This window comes from Erigeron canadensis, chromosome 8, assembly GCF_010389155.1.
Source record: "Erigeron canadensis isolate Cc75 chromosome 8, C_canadensis_v1, whole genome shotgun sequence".
In the NCBI taxonomy this organism is placed as follows: domain Eukaryota; kingdom Viridiplantae; phylum Streptophyta; class Magnoliopsida; order Asterales; family Asteraceae; genus Erigeron; species Erigeron canadensis.
In genome coordinates this window covers 37,233,117-37,254,909 of record NC_057768.1, presented here as the reverse complement: position 1 = coordinate 37,254,909, position 21,793 = coordinate 37,233,117, and the positions used below count along the sequence as shown (strand labels likewise).

General features: G+C 33.1%; 3 protein-coding genes across 3 annotated transcripts; 2 read left to right on the top strand and 1 right to left on the bottom strand.

Annotated features, from left to right (window-relative positions):
- Positions 1–2,587: 2,587 nt before the first annotated feature.
- On the top strand, positions 2,588–7,427 carry LOC122611082. Its single transcript, XM_043784044.1, has 15 exons — positions 2,588–2,757; positions 3,111–3,286; positions 3,388–3,493; positions 3,877–4,026; positions 4,870–4,974; positions 5,072–5,155; positions 5,225–5,340; positions 6,034–6,135; positions 6,213–6,326; positions 6,415–6,471; positions 6,549–6,615; positions 6,719–6,772; positions 6,873–6,947; positions 7,027–7,062; positions 7,152–7,427. The coding sequence occupies exons 2-15, from the start codon at positions 3,267–3,269 to the stop codon at positions 7,233–7,235; spliced, it is 1,170 nt and encodes a 389-aa protein (XP_043639979.1). The 5' UTR covers positions 2,588–2,757; positions 3,111–3,266; the 3' UTR covers positions 7,236–7,427.
- A 6,977-nt stretch (positions 7,428–14,404) lies between these two features.
- LOC122579678 lies at positions 14,405–16,966 on the top strand. The gene is made up of 11 exons (XM_043751897.1): positions 14,405–14,570; positions 14,700–14,783; positions 14,853–14,968; positions 15,617–15,718; positions 15,799–15,912; positions 16,001–16,057; positions 16,137–16,203; positions 16,282–16,335; positions 16,429–16,503; positions 16,583–16,618; positions 16,709–16,966. The coding sequence occupies exons 1-11, from the start codon at positions 14,460–14,462 to the stop codon at positions 16,790–16,792; spliced, it is 900 nt and encodes a 299-aa protein (XP_043607832.1). The 5' UTR covers positions 14,405–14,459; the 3' UTR covers positions 16,793–16,966.
- A 1,144-nt stretch (positions 16,967–18,110) lies between these two features.
- On the bottom strand, positions 18,111–21,027 carry LOC122578321 (glucuronokinase 1-like). Its single transcript, XM_043750258.1, has 6 exons — positions 20,673–21,027; positions 19,807–19,956; positions 19,490–19,678; positions 18,944–19,060; positions 18,633–18,793; positions 18,111–18,525 (listed from the first exon to the last, which is right to left on the bottom strand). Exons 1-6 carry the CDS (start codon positions 20,901–20,903, stop codon positions 18,273–18,275), a joined length of 1,101 nt encoding a protein of 366 aa, XP_043606193.1. The 5' UTR covers positions 20,904–21,027; the 3' UTR covers positions 18,111–18,272.
- Between the last annotated feature and the right edge of the window lie 766 nt (positions 21,028–21,793).

The window sequence follows — 21,793 nt, the reverse complement described above, 5'->3', positions numbered from 1 at the left end:
TATGGGCTCAGCAATAAATCCAGCCCATTGACCCAGTTCAACCCATAAAAACCTATGCTCCACTAATACAACACACCAACAAATTATATCGACATCCTAAATGGGAAATGATATTCATACCACCATTTCTTAAACAAATTATATCGACATCCTAAATGGAAAATGATATTTATATCACCATTTCTTATGAATGTATCACAATGTACAAGTTATATAATTTACTGTATAAATCAGTAATGTACATATTTGATACAATCTTTAAAAAAAATGGTATGAATATCACTTCCTATCCTAAATACAATTACACATGTATAGTGTTAATGTTAACTAGTAAGTTTTAAGACCCCGCGTTGCGGGGCTTTATTGTCGTGTTGCCTAATTAACGATCTAGGATAGGTTTATTTAAATGTAATAAAACAAAAAGTAACACGTAATTTTAAACCCGATCGAGATTCAAATAGTGGTGGTAAAATTCGAATAGTGGTAAAAAAAAAAAAAGAATAAAAGTTTTCAATCTAATTATTGAGAAACCCAAATGGAAAAAAAATTTCTAAGAAAACAAAAAATAACTCGTAGTAGAAAACCAGAGATGCAACTTGATAAATTCCGAATAGTTATACGGGGTGTGAAATGGACAAATACTAACTGGCCTGAGAAGAAACCAGGAAGTAACTCGTAATAAAAAAACCCGAACAAGATACGATTTGACAAAATCCAAATGGTAGTACGGGGTGTGAAATGAACGAATATCAGGCGAGTTACTATTCACATCCATTTCACTTAATATACTATATAATATAATATAATTATATTTTTGTTTGATATATATGGAATTTTAAGTTATGTTATGTATATGGATTTTTTATTTATCTTTACTAGTATAAAAAAATTCTAACTAATTTACACATTAAAATTGTCTTCTAAAATATCTTAAATGTCACATTTACATCAATTTTATTTACATCAACTTACACTACTCAACGTAATCACATTATTCATACTTTACTAGTAAATCATAAGTTGTCTTTAAAGAAAATTAAGTCATATGTGAAACTCAAGAGAAAATCTAACGGTGGCAGCATATATCTGGGACTGGGAATAATGTGAAGTTGTTGGTATTATATATCGTTTTTTAAGTCGTGTTATCTCAAAAATAGAAACTGCAGTAACGATCTACAAGGTATGCGAGCATTTGTATATAGAGCTCGATTTATATTTTTTTTAAAGGAGACGTATACTAATCTAGTTCATAAAGGTTTATTAGGATCCAATAATGACGTAAAGTTGAACGAAATCAAAATGAAAAAGCCGACATAAATTAATAAGGTTAAAAACTTAAAATAATAAGTTTAAAATTCTTCATATTATAAACTCAAATAACTACACTAAACAATTTACTTCTAAATTAACACCGTAAGTAAAAAAGTATTAATTATTCAAAATTTTATTATTTTCAAATAACCTAAAAAGGCGTTTTTATCGATAATCATAATCTGCATAAATAACAAAAGAACAGGTGGGAAGCTAGGAAGAAAAGTAAAAAATTTACTACGTGTTTTGTCGTCATAGCAAAGTGTTGAAGAGTTTATTGAATAAAAAAAAGAAAATGATAAATCCTTAGAACAAAATAGACTAATAATCTTTCGAAAACAAGGTGATATGTGGTATCCACTAATTCTTTTTCTTAATTTTGCCCCTAAATTTTTCATTTATCATCATTTCATAATTAAAAAGATTACTAGGTTAGTTGCTTAGGAGGATTAATCATTTTCTATAAATATATATATATATATATATATATAGGGGAGCAATCAAATAAGAACAGTTTTAAAATAAGAACGGTGAGAACACTTAAAAAACATCATTTTGATGCATTAAAAGTCCATAAAACTAACATAGTGCTTAACTAATTATCATTATTTAAATGTTTAACAACACATTGATCTGTCAAAAGTGAAAAAATCACGTTTTTTGTTGGATGCATCATTTTGATGAATATGCATCCAAGATGGATGCACAAAACAAAAAAATTGATTTTCTCGATTTTGACAGATCAATGTATTGTTAAACACTTAAATAATGATATTTTTTATGGACTTTTAATGCATTAATATATAGTTTTATGGACTTTTAATGCATTAAAATGATATTTTTTAAGTGTTCTCACCGTTCTTATTTTAAGACTGTTCTCACTGAAATGTTACCCTATATATATATATATATATGAGGGAAGAGAATATGAAGCTATCTTGTACCTAAGCTTGGGTATAGAACTCCTCACATGTCAATTTTTTAAACCATAAAAATCATGGGGCCATGTGATTTATTTATTTTACAACAAATATTAAAAAATTAATATGTGATGGGATCTATACCAAACTTGAATACATGATAGCCATATATTCACTTTTCCATATATATATATATATATACTACGTCGTCGCAACATCCATCACTAGATACACGTGGACCAAACATAAAGGACTTGGACCGTCAGATCATATTTATAGTTCCGACACAAAATACATACATAGTGGACCACCATATATATATAATATAATCAGACTACTAAATGACTCCCTTCTCCCATTTAACAAATAGAAAATGATGAAAAGAATTTTGTCTGATGAAAGATTCTGCCCTCCTACTATGTTAATACACCCTTGAACTATATATTATTGCTTCTTGTAATTGTAAACAATTAGAATTTGATCTACGGATCACAACCTTTTCTTTTCCTTAATTTTCTGCCTTCAGGTCAGTTTAGTTATTCAAAGTTCACTTACATATATATATATATATATATATAGATTGTGTGTGTGTGTGTTTGCACTTCTTGATTGAATGTGATCATGAGTAAATAATCAATAATATTTTGTAATGTAAGGTAATGTGTGTATAAGCACTGCTACCGGCCACTATATATTATTGCTGTCGGTTGGTACTAATTAAAAGTAGAAAATATATAGAAATATATGGCATTCAGTGAATTTTTTCAGCATTACAAATACAACAACTTTTATTGAAAAATGATCAGTTACAATTTAAGTGATACATTTTTGTATGCAAATTAATCTGTATTTTTTTTATTTCCTTTTCTGATGTATCAGGGTTGGACCTGCTGTGATAAATTAAGCTACACTATTTGGGTTGCCAGGGATTCAGATTTTTGAGTTCACCAGAATTGAAACATATATAAATTATATTGTACATCTTATTTTGTGTCATTTAAATCATCCAGCTCGATCAGGAAAGAAAAAATTATTATGGGAACCTCCATCCGCAGGTACTAAATTCGAGTTCTTGTTTCTTTTGATGTTTTTAGGTCTAAAGACATTGAAACCCTTGGTTGATCATATTGTTGTTGAATGATGTTTTTTTGCGCAGTTCTAGACAATCGAACGAGACTATGAGGTTAATAGTAACAACTTTTATCAGTGTTGTGCTTGGTTTCTTTTTAGGAGTTTCCTTCCCGACCATTTCATTGACCAAGGCATGTCTATAAGCTTGTATCAGTCACTTTATATTATCCTGTAATAACAATGAACTTTCTTAGATTATCCTTTTTTGGTTGTTATAACTTTTTTACCATCTGGTTAGATAGTTACGAGTATTATTTTACTTGACCTGTCAATCCTAATACTTGGGTCAGGGCGGTCAAAAAGATGACTGTTATGTGTAGTACATTGTAACGGTTGTGACGATAAAAATTTAGGACTAGGCAGGTCAAAAAAATTATAATTATCTAAATAGACGAACAAAGTGATAACTACATCGTGGTAAAAGTTCATTGCTAGTCTATGGCATTTTCCCTATTATCTTTGAGAGAGTTCGTATACAAAACCATAAGTTGAGTTTTTTCGTTCTTTTCTTCAGATGAACCTTCCGTCCACTCTACTTTCCTCCATTGATCTTGGTTACATAGAGGACAAGTACTCAGGCCTCTCTTCGCAGTTACTTTTGAATGTTTGGTCTTCCATAAGGCTTAATAAGGGTATATCATTGCATGAACCTGAGGATGCAAAGGTAAACTTCTTCTTCTTTTTTATCTGCCACTATTCTTCCTCTTCTTTTTTGTGTGTGGAAATATGTTTCATTTGAGAGGCCCAAGGGGGTAGTAAACTATAAGTCAGACATTTTTTAGTATCAATTTCTTCATGCTAACTTTATAAGAATTATCTTGTTTTTCAAGGGCTGGATTACATTAAATAACAATGTACTTATTTCTAAAACATATTTTCTACATATGACTCATCTCTTTGTTTGTTCACTTTATAGCACATCTAAGAGGCCACTTGCGTCCAAAGACCAAAATACTTCACCCTACTGGACCAACAAATATTCTAATCTGAACAAAAATGACCTAAAAGCCAGACTCTAAATGACTACTAAGTGATAGAAAACATGTTTGAACAAAATTTTGTGTGAAAACATTGCTAGTTTATGCAATTTACCGTTTTGTAAAAGACATTATTCTCAGCTGAATGAAACCAAATTGATACTTGGGTGCTACGAAATAATTGTTTGAAATTTGGGTGGTCATAGCTGAATCATTTTAATAATTTGGTAGCCTATTCATACATCACCTGAAAATGGAAAAGGAAACTACAATTGATTTTATGAAAGTATACGGATAGAAAAATAATGGAGATGGAGCTAGATATTGGAAATACTTGTTTGAATATCCACGATGGACCTTCAAGTTTCTTGACTTTGTTCCTGCAACGAGGGACTCCATTCCAAGCATGCTATTGGAGAAAGGAGTTGGCTGAATAACAATAATGGCCTTTTTAACTTATTAAGTGATACATTCTTATGTGTTTTCTCTTAATTATCTTCTTTCCATGATCCTTTTCATGTGGAATGCAGATTTGGGTTCCAACAAATCCTCGAGGTGCTGAAAGGCTGCCCCCAGGTATAGTTACATCCGAGTCTGATCTGTACCTCCGCAGATTGTATGGTAGACCTGCTGAGGTATCTTCTGTTATATCTTTGCTAAGTACCTGCTATCTATAAGAACCTAGTTTGTCTTGGACTCTTGGGTAAGTATTTGATATGGTGAAACTTTCAGGACTTGACTATCAAACAAAGGTACCTTGTAACATTTACAGTTGGTTATGAGCAGAAGGACAACATTGATAAAGCAGTGAAGAAGGTTTGGTGATGGTCAATGATGTGCTTTTTGTTTATGTGTGTGAATCTTTCTAATTCCTAGCATCATCAGTTCTCAGAAAACTTCTCCATTATGCTGTTTCATTACGATGGTCGGACAACTGAATGGAATGAATTTGAATGGTCAACGAGGGCTATACATGTCAGTGTTCCGAAACAAACTAAATGGTAATCTTTGCAAAGCTACAATTGGAATGCTAGAGGTCTACTTATGAATGGGTTAGGCACTTAGGCCATGTTTGTTCATCTCTAATCATGGTTGACACCCTAATTAGTTATGAAAAATTAAGTTCTTGTGCAGAAATTGTTTTGGGTCAATCTGTCCCTACCAAAAATTGATTGTTCCACCCATTACCCAACCTGCCTCAACCGCCCATTTTTCTGCCTCTATACAATGTAAATAACTCTTTTTGCTTTTTAGCACATATCAGGCTGACTTATCTTGAATCTTATTACCCTGAAGTATGAGCAAATTATCTCAGAATGTGTTGAACTTTACAGTTTTTCCTATACTATTTTGCAAACAAAAAGTTGTCATGATGTATGACAGAACTTTCAAATATATCTATTGTATGCATCTAACCTCATATAATATGTAAACCGGTGACATGGCACCACTCATGATGACATGGCAGTGTATATGTCTACAACGTTATTAAAAAAATGAATGACCTGGGGAAGAGATCATAGGGTACAGACAAAAGCAAGTTTTGGAGGTTTAATACATAAAAAGGAAGCTTTTAAGTATGATACTTACAATAACAAAAGGTGTAAAGTTGAGTACATTCCAAATAAAATTGTCCCTTGAAGTATTTGATAGATCAACTATTCTGAAATAAAACAATGGAAAATCTGTGTTAGGTGGTATGCAAAACGATTTTTGCATCCTGACATACTGGCACCTTATGACTATATATTCATCTGGGATGAGGATCTTGGATTGGAGGACTTTGATGCTGAAAGGTAAGCGTTTAAAATTATGTACCCAAGTGGAAGTTTGATCCTGTTGGAGTTTTTATAATTTAGCCTATGATATACAGGTACATAAGCCTGGTCAAGAAGCATGGTTTAGAAATTTCCCAGCCGGGTTTATCAGCAAATAGCGGACTAACATGGCAAATGACAAGGAAACAAAATGATAGCGAAGTGCACAAGTAACAAAACTTATGCTAACTTGTTAAAATAACTATATGTGTTATTAGATACTAAGGTTTTTGGTATGAAACTTTGTTGCATTCCCAGAGAAGCTGAGGAAAGAGATGGGTGGTGCGCTGATCCACATCTACCACCATGTGCAGCGTATGTTTTCCACTTTACATCTGAATGGATAGAAATGTGTTGGTTGAAAACCTAAACATTTTTATAAACTGATTCAGATTTATTGAGATAATGGCTCCTGTTTTCTCACGAAGCGCTTGGCGTTGTGTTTGGCATATGATCCAGGTTGACATCTCTTATGCTATAGATATTCACTACTTGTATTCTTTATTTTATTCTCCTTTTCCTTCTTTCTTGGTATTATTATTCACCCTGTCATTATTTACAGAATGACTTGGTCCATGGATGGGGTCTTGATTTTGCTCTTAGAAGATGTGTGGAGGTGAGATGTACATGTAAATTACTCCATGTTCCTATGTCTAAATACAATTAATCATTATATCTGTAGGCTAAAAGTATGAAGATTTGCTTTCTTGAAACAGCCCGCGCACGAGAAAATAGGAGTTGTAGATGCACAGTGGGTTGTTCATCAAACTGTTCCTTCACTTGGGAACCAGGTGAGTGTTAATTTAAATGTCCAAATATCAAATGTTTGATATTAAGTCTGTATTTGTCATATGTTGTTTCTTTTTTTAGGGAAAGGCCGAGAATGGAAAGGCAGCATGGGAAGGGGTATGATCAAGCACACACCTTCCTCTTTTCCAAAACATTTGCATATTAGAATGATGTTTTTTTACAGATTTCAATTGATTTGTCAACAGGTGAGAGAGAGATGCAAGAAAGAATGGACAACATTTCAAATGCGGATGAACTTAGCAGAAAGAGCATACCTGAAGGCGAATTGAATGCATCAAACTTAGTCTGCAAGCAGTTAGGGGAGTTGTATTTGTTCCAAATCTTTTTGTATTTAAGTTTAATACGATGTTAAAGATTTATCTCTAAATATACTCGTATATACCAGTGTCTTATCTTATGCCACAAAGCATCATTATGCTGAGTGTAAACTTCCAGGTAATTTAATTATTCTTTACTTGCCAGTTTGAAGGAGCCATATATTATTGCCATTTTAGGTATGGAGTATTTGATAGAAATATATTATGAATTTTAGGATACTATGTAGTATGTACCTTCACAGCTTAAATAATCTCATCATGAGTGTACGATGCAAAGTTGTTGGAATATTGCTATTACACTTTTGATTTTTTGGTACTGGTTCACATAGAATTAACAAATATAAGCAAACTTCACTGAAAAATCGCATTTTCATGAATGTAAATGGATGAAAAACAAAAATCTTGTTTCTTGCATTAGCCCTAACAAGGAGAAAAAAGTTTGCTTTTTAAAGGGAAATTTAAAATTGGTGAGTATTATGGAACTGGTGTTTTTGATTCTTACTAGTTGTGAACCCGTGTAAAAACACGGACTATCGATAGACATTTTATAAAATTCAAAAGACAACGTCATTAGTAGGCAATTTATACAAGTAACTCGTTTAAAATGTAATTAAGAACATTAAAGAAAACTTGGTTTAGCTTAAAGATTTATTATTTTGAATGACTGTTTACAACTTGTAAAACTACTTGTGTGATAACAATAAGTATCATATTTTAGTAACTTTGATTATGAGTGTGTTTTTTAGTAACTTTGATTAAATACTTATTGAATACATAAGTATGTTTTTTTGTAACTTATGATTAACTAAAAATCTTATGTATTAAAAACTTGAGCTTAAAACACCCGTTGTTTTTATTATTATATATTCTTGATGATGATTTAATCGGTCTAATCCAAACTATTAGTGTTTTAGTACAAAGAAATGATTTTCAAATTACACTACATGAAACAATATCTATTCCTCTTTAATTTGAAGCCATAATAAACTTCAAAATCTTCAATTCTTCTTCTGTTGCTACCTGAACGACCCACTTGATTGATTAAACAAACCAGAAACTCACTAAACATAAAAATATACGAGAATGGTATTCACGTGTTACGGCGGTGATGGAGGTGATGGCGGGGTGGTGATGTAATGGCGACGGCGGCGGTGATGGGGTGATTTACCTGACAGGCTCCGATCTTAGCCATACGGGCTTCGCCTTCGGATTTAAAAATTTATCGAAAGTATATCAAATGATCTCTCTAATGAAAGAGCATGAAATTTTAAGAACACCTATATAATTTTTATAATTTATCGATCTACGGTTTTTGAGATAAAAGATTTTGAATGAATTAGAAGAATAAAATGATTTATGGAGGAGAGAGAAAAAAAAATGATTGGTTGAGATTTGAGGAGAGATAAATGGTATTATAGTTATTTTAGGTAAATATATAATCAATATGATGCGCATTTTAGACAGGTACTTAAAATCAATATTGAAAATTTAAGTTAACGTTGAAAATCTAAAAGAAATATGTTTTATAATATAATATAGATATAGATATAAAATAGAAGGGGGTGTAGTGATCAAGGTTTTTTTCAGATATATTGTAGTTATCAAGGCTTCGCCTTAATGTGTTAAAGATGATAGAAGATTTCTTCTTTTTGAGATGAATCCTTAAGAGATTTTCCATATGCATACATGCAAATTTCATTAATAGGAGTTTGCTTTGCTGAGATATTTTTGTTTGATACAAAATTTCAAGTTATGACATGTAAATCGATTTTTTAATTTTACAGACCACAAGTTATCTCTAGAGGAAACTAAGTCTAGTGCGCAACGCATGATGAAATCTAATAGTTGCATCATATTTTCGAAAGGTGTCGTCATATAAAGTATTTAAGTAAATGGATTAGTAATGATGGCATGCCAAAACAACTACAAGTCTACAACAAAGCATGAGATATTTACGTTCGTATGTAGCTCGATTTTTATTCTTAAAGTAGTTAATTGTATACTCATCTAGGTCGTAATGGTTCCTTGTGATTTGATAGACATAAATTTGGTCGAAATTACAAGATAAAAGAGACATGTAAACAGGTATGAATTATTGAGTTAATAAGTATAGTATACAGTTAGCATTTAAAATGTTTAAAATGTTTTATCTTAAAAACTCAAATAGACATTTTAATATCTAGCTTACATTTGGGTTAATACTACAAAGTACAAAGAATACTAGTTATTCAAGATCTCTATAATATATATTGGTTTTAAATTACATAAAAAGAAGTAAAAATATCTTATTATATCGACATATACTTGTTTTATCGACATATAGTTGTACGTTTTGTCGACATAGCAAAGTGGGAAGAATTTATAAATATCAATATAAATATGATTAAACCATATAAGAAAAAGAAATCAAGAAATCACGACAAGATCAAAAGGAAAGACAATATATATAATAAGAAGAAAACAAAAAAATCTTGATGTATACACACAACGACCCAAAAATACATACACAGGGGACCACCATACACATACGCTACACTACTAAAGTACTTCCTCTCCCCAGGCAACAAATAAAAACTGATCAAAAGAATTTTTTATGTCTCACGAAAGATGCTTCCTTCCTAGTTCCTACTATGATACTCGTATAATATAGTTGAACTTCTTTTCTTTTCCTTCCTTCAGGTCAGTTTAGTTAGTTACTTACAATATATATGTATATATACAATTATGTGCGTGTGTTTGCACTTGTTGAATGATCATCAGTAAATAAATAGTAATATTTGTAATGTAAGGTAATGTTTGTAATGTATATGTATTATTACTATTACTATCACGAAAACGGTACCCACATGTTGCGGCGGTGATGGAGGTGGCGACGGTGGCGATGATGTAATGGCTCCGGTGAAGGCGGTGGCGGTGGCGGCGAGCGGCGGTGACGGAGATTGGTGGTGATGGCATCTGTGAGTAGTGGAAGTTATTGATATAATGTGTCTATGATGCATGTACATAATGCATTAGAATGTGTAAATTGTTGAAACTTAAAATCAATATTAAAATTCTAAGTTTAATGTTGAAAATTAACAGTGAATTTGTTTTATAATATAGTATGGTTGAACGATTTTAATGTCCGGAACGAAATATTCGAAAATATGTTCCACATCGAAAGTTTTAAATAGTATAATATAATACTTTTTTTCCACCGCTGTCTTAGGTATACTACTACGGTGTAGGGTGTCTCGGGTGGTTATTTGTTGTCTCCTAGTTAATCCTATATGGTTGATTCCGAAGATAACAAATTTCTAAGAGTTTGAAACATAGTCAAACTAGCTAGCTAGGCGGCTAATCTTCACTTCAATTTATTTCAACAAAAAGCTAAGGAGATAATCACTAAATTAAAATTATAAAATACAAATCACTTAATATTAAATGATGTCTACATAAATTTTTTTTTACAATAACTTCAGTCTAACTACTAAAATATTATAAAAAAAAACAAATCTCATAAAATGCCAACTCGTAACAACTAGCTAATTGCTCATTTTATTTGTTTTGTGAGTTTTCATATTTGTTTTTACAAACTAATTAACTATTAGATTATACAATAACTAATTAAACCTCATAAAATCATCAACTTGTAACATTTTTTTAAAACGCTAATATAGTCAATATATTGTTCTAGGTCATGTTTATAGACAATATATATATTTTTTTAGAACGGCGGAATTATATATATAACCAAAAGATCAACTAGCAAGGAGCTAGAGATCAAAGTACAAAACTATACAAATCTAGAAATCAAACTTACACATCTAGACTCATCCCGAAACTTTAACTGCTAAGACCGCAAAATGGTTGGGAAAAAAAAACTTGTGCCAATTACTGAGACACAAGAAAAAACCCGACCAGCGAAGGCTGAGCCATCAGTTTTCACTTCGTGTTGTTTTTGTTACAATCTCATACAAGTTTCGAGGAACAAGCAAAAAAAGAAAGAGACGAAACCAACTACATAATGTGCCAAGAGGCCACGCATTCCAGCATCAATCCAAAAATACATAGTGTGCCAAAGAACTTAAAGAGAACACACATTCCATGAGGTCCAAGACGTCTTGTCTTTCTAATCCCTGATTCATAACAGGGATTAGACAATATATTAATGTCCAAAACATAGCTCTTTTATGTTCATAAAATTTTTTATCTTAAAATACATCATGTATTATTGTCATAAATGGGTGTCATATATTGATTGAAAATATACTAATAGACTGGATATGAGTTATTATGTTATAATCTTCATATCATGGTTATTTGAAGATTTAATAGTTTAGATAAGGAAAGCGTTAAATAGTTTAGCAAGTAAGAAAAAAAATTTAAAAAAATCAATGATGAGTTGGTGGAGTGGTTTGGAGTTCCCCTAGTGACCTGTAGGTCTCAGGTTCGAATCTCCATTCCACTAACTTTGAAATATAGATAGTCCTTCTATGAGGTCTTAGCTTAGGTATATATCCAGGTTCAAATCTGAGGGGGCAGGGTTTACCCCTATTAATCGTCGTGCCTTCGGGCGGATTAGTAAGAGGTTTTCCCCAATTGAGTATTTGAAATAAGCATTTCCACTTCAAGGGACTGTACATATACTAAAAGTATTCTTTTCTTTTATTAATCAATTTAAATATAAATATTTTTACCTAATATACTTATAATACCTTTAATGAAACTATTTATATTTTCAACCATTAAAATAACTACAATACGTTCATGTTTGTTTAGAGCTTAATGGACCTAATAAAAAAGTACTTAACCTATTAAGACAATCAAAATTATTTGTTAATTTCTCACTTAATAATCAAATGTATTGATTTAATACGAACGGAAATTATTTAACCATTCAGTCACTTAATGGTTAAAACCACAAACATGTAACCCTTTTTACATCAATTATTTTTACATTAATAACCTTTAACACCACCCCGTGGTCGTGTTGCGCGGACACGTGACTAATACATATACATGCAAATATTTTTCAACAAATAAGAATCAAAACAGAGAAAAAACAACAAATGTGGGCCCACTCCACACTCTTCCTTCCCCGCGCTCCCACACGCGGTGGCCTCGCGTGTCGGACTCCCAAACGTGGGCGATCTAGGACCGGCGCCCTCGACAACATGCACGCCGCTGGGGAGTCACGGTTGAAGCTGGCCTTACAAATACAAATTTCTGAAAAACGAACATTTACAGTTCAAGTGATGCATGTTGTACATTTTTATCTTTTGTGTGCAATTAAATTTTCTTAATTTGTTTATTGAGTAGTATCTTTATGAATTTTTTTCCCCTGATATCAGGCTGGACCTCTGTGATAAATTAAGCTACACGACTTGGGTTGCTAGGGACTCAAGGTTACATCTTACTTTTGAGTTATTTAATATTATGGGAACCACCATCCGCAGGTACTGAACTCGAGTTCTTGTTTCCTTTTGAATTTTGCTGTTTCTATATATGTCTAAAGCATTAGAAACCTTTGGTCATATTACAGTTTTTTTTTTTTTTTTTTTTTTTGCAGTTGTTCTAAACAATCGAACGGGACTATGAGGTTAATAGTAACAACTTTTATCAGTGTTGTGCTTGGTATCTTTTTAGGAGTTTCCTTCCCGACAATTTCATTGACCAAGGCATGTCTATAATGTTGTATCAGTCAGTTTAATAGTTAATATTATTTCGTACGTGGTATCGCAATTTGCCACTATTATAACAATGAACTTTGATAGATCAGCTATTTTTGGTTATAACTTTTTTACAATCTGGTTAGATAGTTATTATTTTATTTGACCGGCTTGTTAATGTCTAATACTTAGGCCAGACGACTTTTAAATGTAGGTTGCAACTTGCAGTGATAAATTTAGGCTGTGCACTAGTTAAAAAGAATTTAATTAACTCGTTATTTCCTTATAAAATTATATTTAATGTGTATTAATTCAATCTAACCATTTCTATTTTTAAAGGACTAATTAATACATATTTTCATATTTTAAGAAAGTTGAACTTCATTAAATGCTTATTTAACTAGTGCATTAGTTACTAATTAAGGGCACTAGTTAGCAAATTCTTATCTAAATAGACAAAAGAAGTGAAAACTGCTAACATGGATATTGTGGTATTGCTAGTTTATATATGACTTTTCCCTAATATGAGTATTATCATTGAGAGAGTTCGTATACGAAACCATATGTTGAGTTTCTTCGTTTCTTTGCTTCAGATGAACCTTTTATCTACTCTACTTTCCTCCATTGATGTTGGTTACATAGAGGACGAGTACTCAGGCCTCTCTTCGCAGTTACTTTTGAATGTATGGTCTTCCATAAGGCTTAATAAGGTTATATCATTACATAAACCTGAGATTGCAGAGGTAAACTAAAAGTCAGATTTTTTTTTTTCATATCACTTTCCTCATGCTAACTATATAACAAATATCTTAATTGTTTACATTAAATAACAATGTACTAAAACATATTTTTCACTTAGGTCATCGTGCTTACTTTTTTTTCGATTTGGTCACCAGAAGCATATCTTTTGGTCCATTAGGGTCAAGTATGCGTCTTGGGTTACGTTTGTCTCATTTTGGTCATAGGAAGCAAGTGTCAATGAACAAACAAAGACACAAATACGTTCTAATCTGAACAAAAATGACCTAAAAGCCAGACTCTAATTGACCATTGAAGATCAGAAAACATACTTGAACGAAATTTTGTGTAAGAACAATACCATTTCATGCAATTTACCCTTTTGTGAAAGTCATTATTTTGGGATGAACGAAACCAAATTGATACATGGGTGTTACGAAATAAGCATTTGAATTTGGGTGGCCTTAGCAAACCTTTTTAGTAATTCGGTAGCCTGTGCATACATCATCCTGAAAATGCAAAAGTAAACTACTTCTGATTTTATGAAAGTATTAGAAAAGAAGACTTTTGGAGATGGAGCTAGATATTCGACGTGATTGTTTAACTATCAAAGACTGTCCTTCAATTTTCTTGACATGCTTTCTGCAATAACGGAATTTCAAAGCTGTATGCAATTGGAGAAAGGAGTTGGCTGAATAACAACAATGACCTTTTCATCCTTATTAAGAGATACATTTTTGTGTATTTTCTCTTGATTATCTCCTTTCCATGATCCTCTTCATGTGTAATGCAGATATGGGTTCCTACAAATCCTCGAGGTGCTGAAAGGCTAGCCCCAGGTATAGTTACATCCGAGTCTGATCTGTACCTTCGCAGATTGTATGGTAGACCCATTGAGGTATCTTCTGCTATAATTTTGCTATGTACCTTCTATATATAAAAACATAGACAATTAGGCATTTTTAGGCATAAACTATAGCTAACTTAGTTTGACTTCGGTAATTATTTGAGATGGTGAAACTTGCAGGACTTGACTATCAAACAAAGGTACCTTGTAACGTTTACAGTTGGTTATGAGCAGAAGGACAACATTGATAAAGCAGTGAAGAAGGTTTGGCGATGGTCAATGATGTGCTTTTTGTTTATGTGTGTGAATCTTTCTAATTCCTAGCATCATCAGTTCTCAGAAAACTTCTCCATTATGCTGTTTCATTACGATGGTCGGACAACTGAATGGAATGAATTTGAATGGTCAACGAGGGCTATTCATGTCAGTGTTCCCAAACAAACTAAGTGGTAACTTTACAAAGCTACAACTGGAATGCTAGTGGTCAACCCATTTACTTATGAACGGGTTAGGCTATGTATGCTCATCTCTAATGGGTTCAGCCATGTTTGTTCATCTCTAATCATTATTGACACTCTAATTAGTTACGAAAAATAAGTTCTTGTGCAGAAAATGTTTTGAGTCTACCCTACCCCTACCAAAAATTGCTTTTTCGACCCGTTACCCAACCTGCCTGGCCCGCCCATTTTTCTGACTCTATCCAATGCACATAAAGCATAAGCAAATCTCAGAATGTGTTGAACTTTACAGTTTTTGCTACAATATTTGTTAAACAAAAAGTTGTCATGATGTATGTACAGAACTTTCAAATATTTCTGTTGTATGCATCTGACCTCATATGACATGTTAACCGGTGACATACTGACATGGCAGTGTATATGTCTACCACAATGTTAAAATATGAAGGACCTGATGAAGAGATCATAGTGTACAGACAAAAGCAAGTTTTAGAGGCTTAATACATAAAAAGGAAGTTTTCAAGTATGATACTTACACATAGCAAAAGGTGTACAGCTCAGTACATTCCCAAATAAATTGCCCCTTTAAGTATTTGACAGATCAACTATTCTCAAAGAAAAAATTGTACTCTGTGTTAGGTGGTATGCAAAACGATTTTTGCATCCTGATATACTGGCACCTTATGACTATATATTCATCTGGGATGAGGATCTTGGATTGGAGGAATTTGATGCTGAAAGGTAAAGTGTTAAAATTTGGTAACCAATCGGAAGTTTGATAATTCCAGGGTTCTTTTATAATTTAGCCTATGATATTGCAGGTACATAAGCTTGGTTAAGAAGCATGGTTTAGAAATTTCCCAACCGGGTTTATCAGCAAATAGCAGAGTAACATGGCAAATGACAAGGAAACGAAATGATAGCGAAGTGCACAAGTAAGCAACAAAACTCATGCTCACTTGTTTAAATAACTGTGTTATTAGATACTAAGGTTTTTGGTATGATACATTGTTGCATTACCAGAGAAGCTAAGGAAAGAGATGGGTGGTGCGCTGATCCACATCTACCACCATGTGCAGCGTATGTTTTCCGCTTTAAATCTGAATGGATAGAAATGTTACGCTTCAATGCACTAAACAATTCTTTTAAAATTACTCAGATTTATTGAGATAATGGCTCCTGTTTTCTCCCGAAAAGCTTGGCGTTGTGTTTGGTATCTTATCCAGGTTTACATCTTTTATGCTATAGATATTCACTTGTCCTTCTTTTGCTTGTATTATTATTCACCCTGTTATTATTTGCAGAACGACTTGGTCCATGGATGGGGTCTTGATTTTGCTCTTAGAAGATGCGTCGAGGTGAGAAGTGTAACCTGTATGTTCCCATTTCTAACAGCTAACAATCATTATATCTGTAGGCTAAAAGTATAACAATTTACTTTCTTGAAACAGCCTGCGAACGAGAAAATCGGAGTTGTAGATGCACAGTGGGTTGTTCATCAAACCATTCCTTCACTTGGGAACCAAGTGAGTGTTTTTCTCAACTTGCAAATATCAGATGTTTGATATGAAGTCGCCATTTGTCAAATTTTGTTTTCCTTTCTAGGGGAAGGCGGAGAGTGGAAAGGCAGCATGGGAAGGGGTATGATCAAGCACACTCCATCCTCTTTTATCAAAACATTTTCATATTCAGATGATGTTCCTTTACTGATTTCAATAGTTTTGTGATCAGGTGAGGGAGAGATGCATGAAAGAATTTACAACATTTAATATGCGGATGTCCTTAGCAGAAGCAGCACACCTGAAGGCCAATTGAATGCATCAAATTTGATCTGCAAGCAGTTCGGGGAGTTGTATTTGTTCTAAATCTATTTGTATCTAAGTTCAAATCGAGGTTACAGGTTTATCTCAGAAATACTAGTATCTGTATCGTATGCCACAAAGCAATCATTTTGCTTAATGTAAAGTTGCAGATCATTTGATTCAAGCTTATTGAAGCATTTTATTGGTTTTACCCTTTTCTGTTTTTTGGATCATATGATCCATCTTTTCTTGCCAGTTTGAAGGAGCCATATATTGCGAATTTAGGTATGGAGTATTTGACAAAACTATATTATGATTTTTAAGATAATATGTACCTTGACAGCTTAACTAATGGAATCGTGAGTGTACACGCAGGGTTGTTGGATTGTTATTACATCATTGGTTTTTTGGTACTGGTTCACATAAAATTAACAAACATAAGCAGACTTCATTCAACAAAGTATCCAACTTTCATGAACATAAAAGGATGAAAGAGACATTTGTTCACGCTAGTCCAATTGGTTGAACAATCAAAATTCTTGTTTATGTCTAATCACTTATCGAATAAACAAAATTTTCAGAGTGGTTCAAGAATAGTTTGTTAAATAACCTCACACATTAGCTCATTGGCATGTATTAGGATGTTCACTAATTGATCGACCTATGTTGTTTTAAATTTGACTATAGCAGAGTATGTATGTAATGTTTGTATAGAAGTTCCTAGTTAACAAGTATTAGTGTGTTTTAAAGTTGCGTATCCGGGTTCTACTTGCTTCATGGTGGCCAAAAGTTCGTTATAACGAATACTCGCTCCTAGAGTTGTGGTAAGAAACTATCATATCTTATCGCTTAGCTCAACAAAGAACTTTAACCCTTAGATATGTGTTCAAGGAATAATTCTTAAGTGGACAGGGGCTAGTATGTTGATAAGGGGAGACTCAGGATTCTAGATGTAATAAGGTAGTGTGTTAGTAGCCGTTTAGGAGTAAGATAAATAATGGATTTGGGGCTTGTATCATTTCAATTGAGTCTGTAAAATTGTGTGAAAATAAAATGAATCATATGACACAAGAGCTTGTATCTAACCTTGTGTTATCTTGTGTGTACTCAGTTGAGTTCTAATTCTTGCAACTAATCCATTATCAACATAGTGGGTGAATAATGTGGGCTAGTGACCCCCTTTGGCCACTGTTCAAGCAGGTTGCTGGGAAAATATTATATGCAAACCTCCATGTGTTTTTTATTTCGTTTACTGGTGTATATTATCTCTACCGGCTGCAAGGCATAATGAATATCTTTTGCTATCCCCATAAATGACAAATGCTCTTCAATAATGACAATGTAAAATTCTTTTAGATCAAAGATGAATCTCATTGTGCCGAATGTTGTAATAAACACACAAAAATAATGGTCAATTATACAATTTAACTTACAGATTCAGCATTGACAAGGGCAGCTTAAAATAACAGATTTTGGGGGAGGAGGAGCCAGGCCTATGCATTATTTGAGGATAGAGTTCTGATATCAATTTCAGTAAGACGGGAAGGTACAACTTTCACTGGTACAATGGAGAAGCCACCCTTCTTACAAGCATCCTCTAAAAGTTGAACTTGTGATGGTCCATCAGGGCAAAAAGCAACCACCGCCCCTCCACTGCCAGTAAACTTGGATGCTGCACCCACTCTTCTGGCAACCTCCACCATCTCTATGTTTAGAGCACCTAAGGCAGCATCACCAAACATGCGCCTATAACAGAAATATAAATTCGCAGATTTCACTAAGTAAATTTTCGGCTTGAAATGTGAACAGATTTTGAGAAAGCTTCTATCATCTAAGTTTCAATGACGTTTTACCTTCTAAGATCAAAGTTCTGATTCATAAGGGTTGCAAGTTTAGCATAATCCTTTTCAAGTAATGCAGTTTTTCCTGCAAGAGCTAAGTTGGCTACCTCTTCTATTGATGATATAATAAATTTGTCTCCGTCTAGCCATCTTTGTCGAACTGTACTATGCACCTGCAGTACTGGAAATGTTTAGTTTGAAAAAATTTTGGGGCAAACCCACCTTATATTTTAGTGGTTTAGTTTTAACTCCCCAATTTATGGTTTGTCAACCGAACCCACTGCAAATACTTTGAAGTATATAAGCACTTATATGCTACTAACCTTTCCAGAATCACTTGGATTTTCAGCATAGATTAGATGAAGTGGCGGAAGAAGACTTGTATCTAATTGTGTGTATTTGCCATACCCATGTTTATTCATGCTCTCCTTGTCAAAATCCTGCGTAAAGAAGGTAGATATATATCCTTATGTTCATTCATATACACAAGGGTTGATTCTTGCTATGTTTTAACTAACGGATTACACAAGTCAAGTAATAAAAAATAAAGTTATTGGTTCCAACGGGAAAAATGGTTTGAAAGTTGCTCAAAGTGTATTTAACTGCATAAAACCTCAATCATTTTTATTCAAATGTCAGATTGTTGTTGGTTGAAATAGTACAGTTTGTCTAAAATTTATGACACCCTAATTGTTTATAGAAAAACTAATTTCTGACACAAAAGGTGTTTCAGTTAACCCGACCTGCCTGTTTCAACCCCTACCAAACTTAAATGTTTTGATCCGAACTGGTTTTGGCCAATTAACCAAATGGGCCATTTCTACACTTCTGAAACAAACCATTCATAAACCATAAATAATGTGACACACCATGTATACAAGGCCCCCATAAACTTGTGCTACTCTGTCCTGGAGACCAGCAACAATTCCAAGTTCCTTTTCTGCATTGAGAATAAGTTGTGGCCTTATCTCCACGGCTATTTTATCTCTGACATCATAGAAGTCAAGAAGGCAGTTAAAGGCAGCACATACAATGGCACTGGAACCAGATAGCCCTGTCTGGAACATAAATATAGAAAGATAGATAAAAACCATATTCCAGTTTTTAATTTGTCACACTTAAATCAATCAAACACTCAGAGTAAGGCTAACTGGACAGTTAATATGTGAATTGTTTTAAGCTTTACCTGACGAGGGATGTTGGTCTCATACGAAAGAGAAAAATTATCTTCGTGAAGATGAATCCCTTGTTCTTTGCAGTAGTTTTTAAAGACTTTACAAGTTGCCATAAGCAACCGTACACCTCCATAGTAACCTTCATTTTCCAACCGGTTCACCTGTAACACAAACATTGTATCCATTATGTTTTCTTTAAGTATGGGGGTGCGGTATTACTAATTTTAAGTGTATATCTTTTTATTGCTTATATTTAAAGAGTAATTATACATGTGCGTAGAAAAATCATTGGATGTTTGACAAATTCATAATACTTTATCTTTCAGAATCCTCTAATCATTTAATAATTGACACATTCATAACGCTTTATCTTTCAGAATCCTCAGATTTTGTCATGTGTCTTAAACGTGGAATTCAGTATACTATTAGTCATCTAAATTGAGCACACCAAATCATTTTTCGTTTTCAAAACACATATGCAATCCCAAACACCCCTCTGAGAGTAAAAGAACGTTTATTCGTTACAAAATAAGGAGACGGGCAGCTTTTCAACGAGCGTTTGTTTAGAAAAGAAAAAAACAAGCAATAAGCAGATAAACACGATACTAAGCAACCGCGAACACTCCCCTTCGGTTTCCAAATGTAGCCTAAACAACAAAACACTAATTTAAACTAAAATGATCCAACACCTAAATAACCAAGCAAATCATACATTACTATAATTCCACATCGAAAATACGATATAATTACTTCCATTAACAATGCAATTAAAAGTTGTAAGACAGATGACAAATTGTAAATCACAAAACAGATAACCAAAAAAACATTAGAAGGAAAAAAAACGCAAATAAATAAAAAAGGAGAATTATATTATTACCAAATGAGAGAGAGAAGTGAATTGAACAAGATCATGAGTAGGATGAGGAACAATGACAAGATCTGAAGAAGAAGGTTCCAGGCGAACATAAGCCCAAAAGTTTTCGATATTTAATGATATGGTTCGACCATTGTATACATCACTCGGGTTACCCAGCAGCCCAATCCGTGCATATGCTTTGTGCTCTATTACTGTCTCCAACGATCTTGATGATGATCCACTTTCTCCCATTCTTAAATTCTATTTACAATTGTTTTTTTTTTTACTTATATATAGAGAGAGGGAGGGGATATAGATACAGAAATGATGAGTGTATATGCATATCCGTCGTCTGGATCCTTGATTTAGTCAAGTAGTAATAGTCTTTTACTCAACAAGATAAATATACAGTGTGTTTTTCTTTTATCGCTACTACTCTTTTTTTTTTCTTTTTTCTTTAACGGCAAAGTCGGAATTTCGGATTTTTCATTTCACGTGTTAGCAAGGTGCTAGAACATTACGATACAAAGTTAATAATTATATTAAACTCTTGAAATTACATCACTTTAACCAATCTATCGTCACCAATTTTCACCTGTTGGAGATCCATAAAAAAAAAATGGATCTAATTCTTCAAATATGAGATTGAGAGATAAAAGAGCATTTTTATGGACCACTTTATTACGTTTTTTCCAAAAGCACCATATTGTAACTTGGATGATTGCATTTATCATTTTTTTCATTTTTTGTCACCAAGTAATGTGTTATGTAAAAGATGCAGGTCTCGTACCTGGAAGGCATATATCGAACTTATTTTACACCATCTACCAACCTTGCTCCAAACATCCAAAGCTAATGGGCGTCCTCTAAACAAGTGGTCGCTTGATTCTTCGCTCATATTGCAAAACGGGCATAGCTACTCGGCTACTCGATTAAGTAACTTGCCTCGGTTGATATTGTTGAAAGTTGAAACATATAATTGCTCTTGATTGTGAAAATTATTCAAAATTATTGAATTAATTAATACTCTAGCGGTTAATATTTGATTGAGATCACATGTGATTGCACATTTTTTTTGTGTTGTTTTTGTATTTTATGTTTTAAATGTTGATTACCGGTATCTTTGCACAATGTGGCTGCAA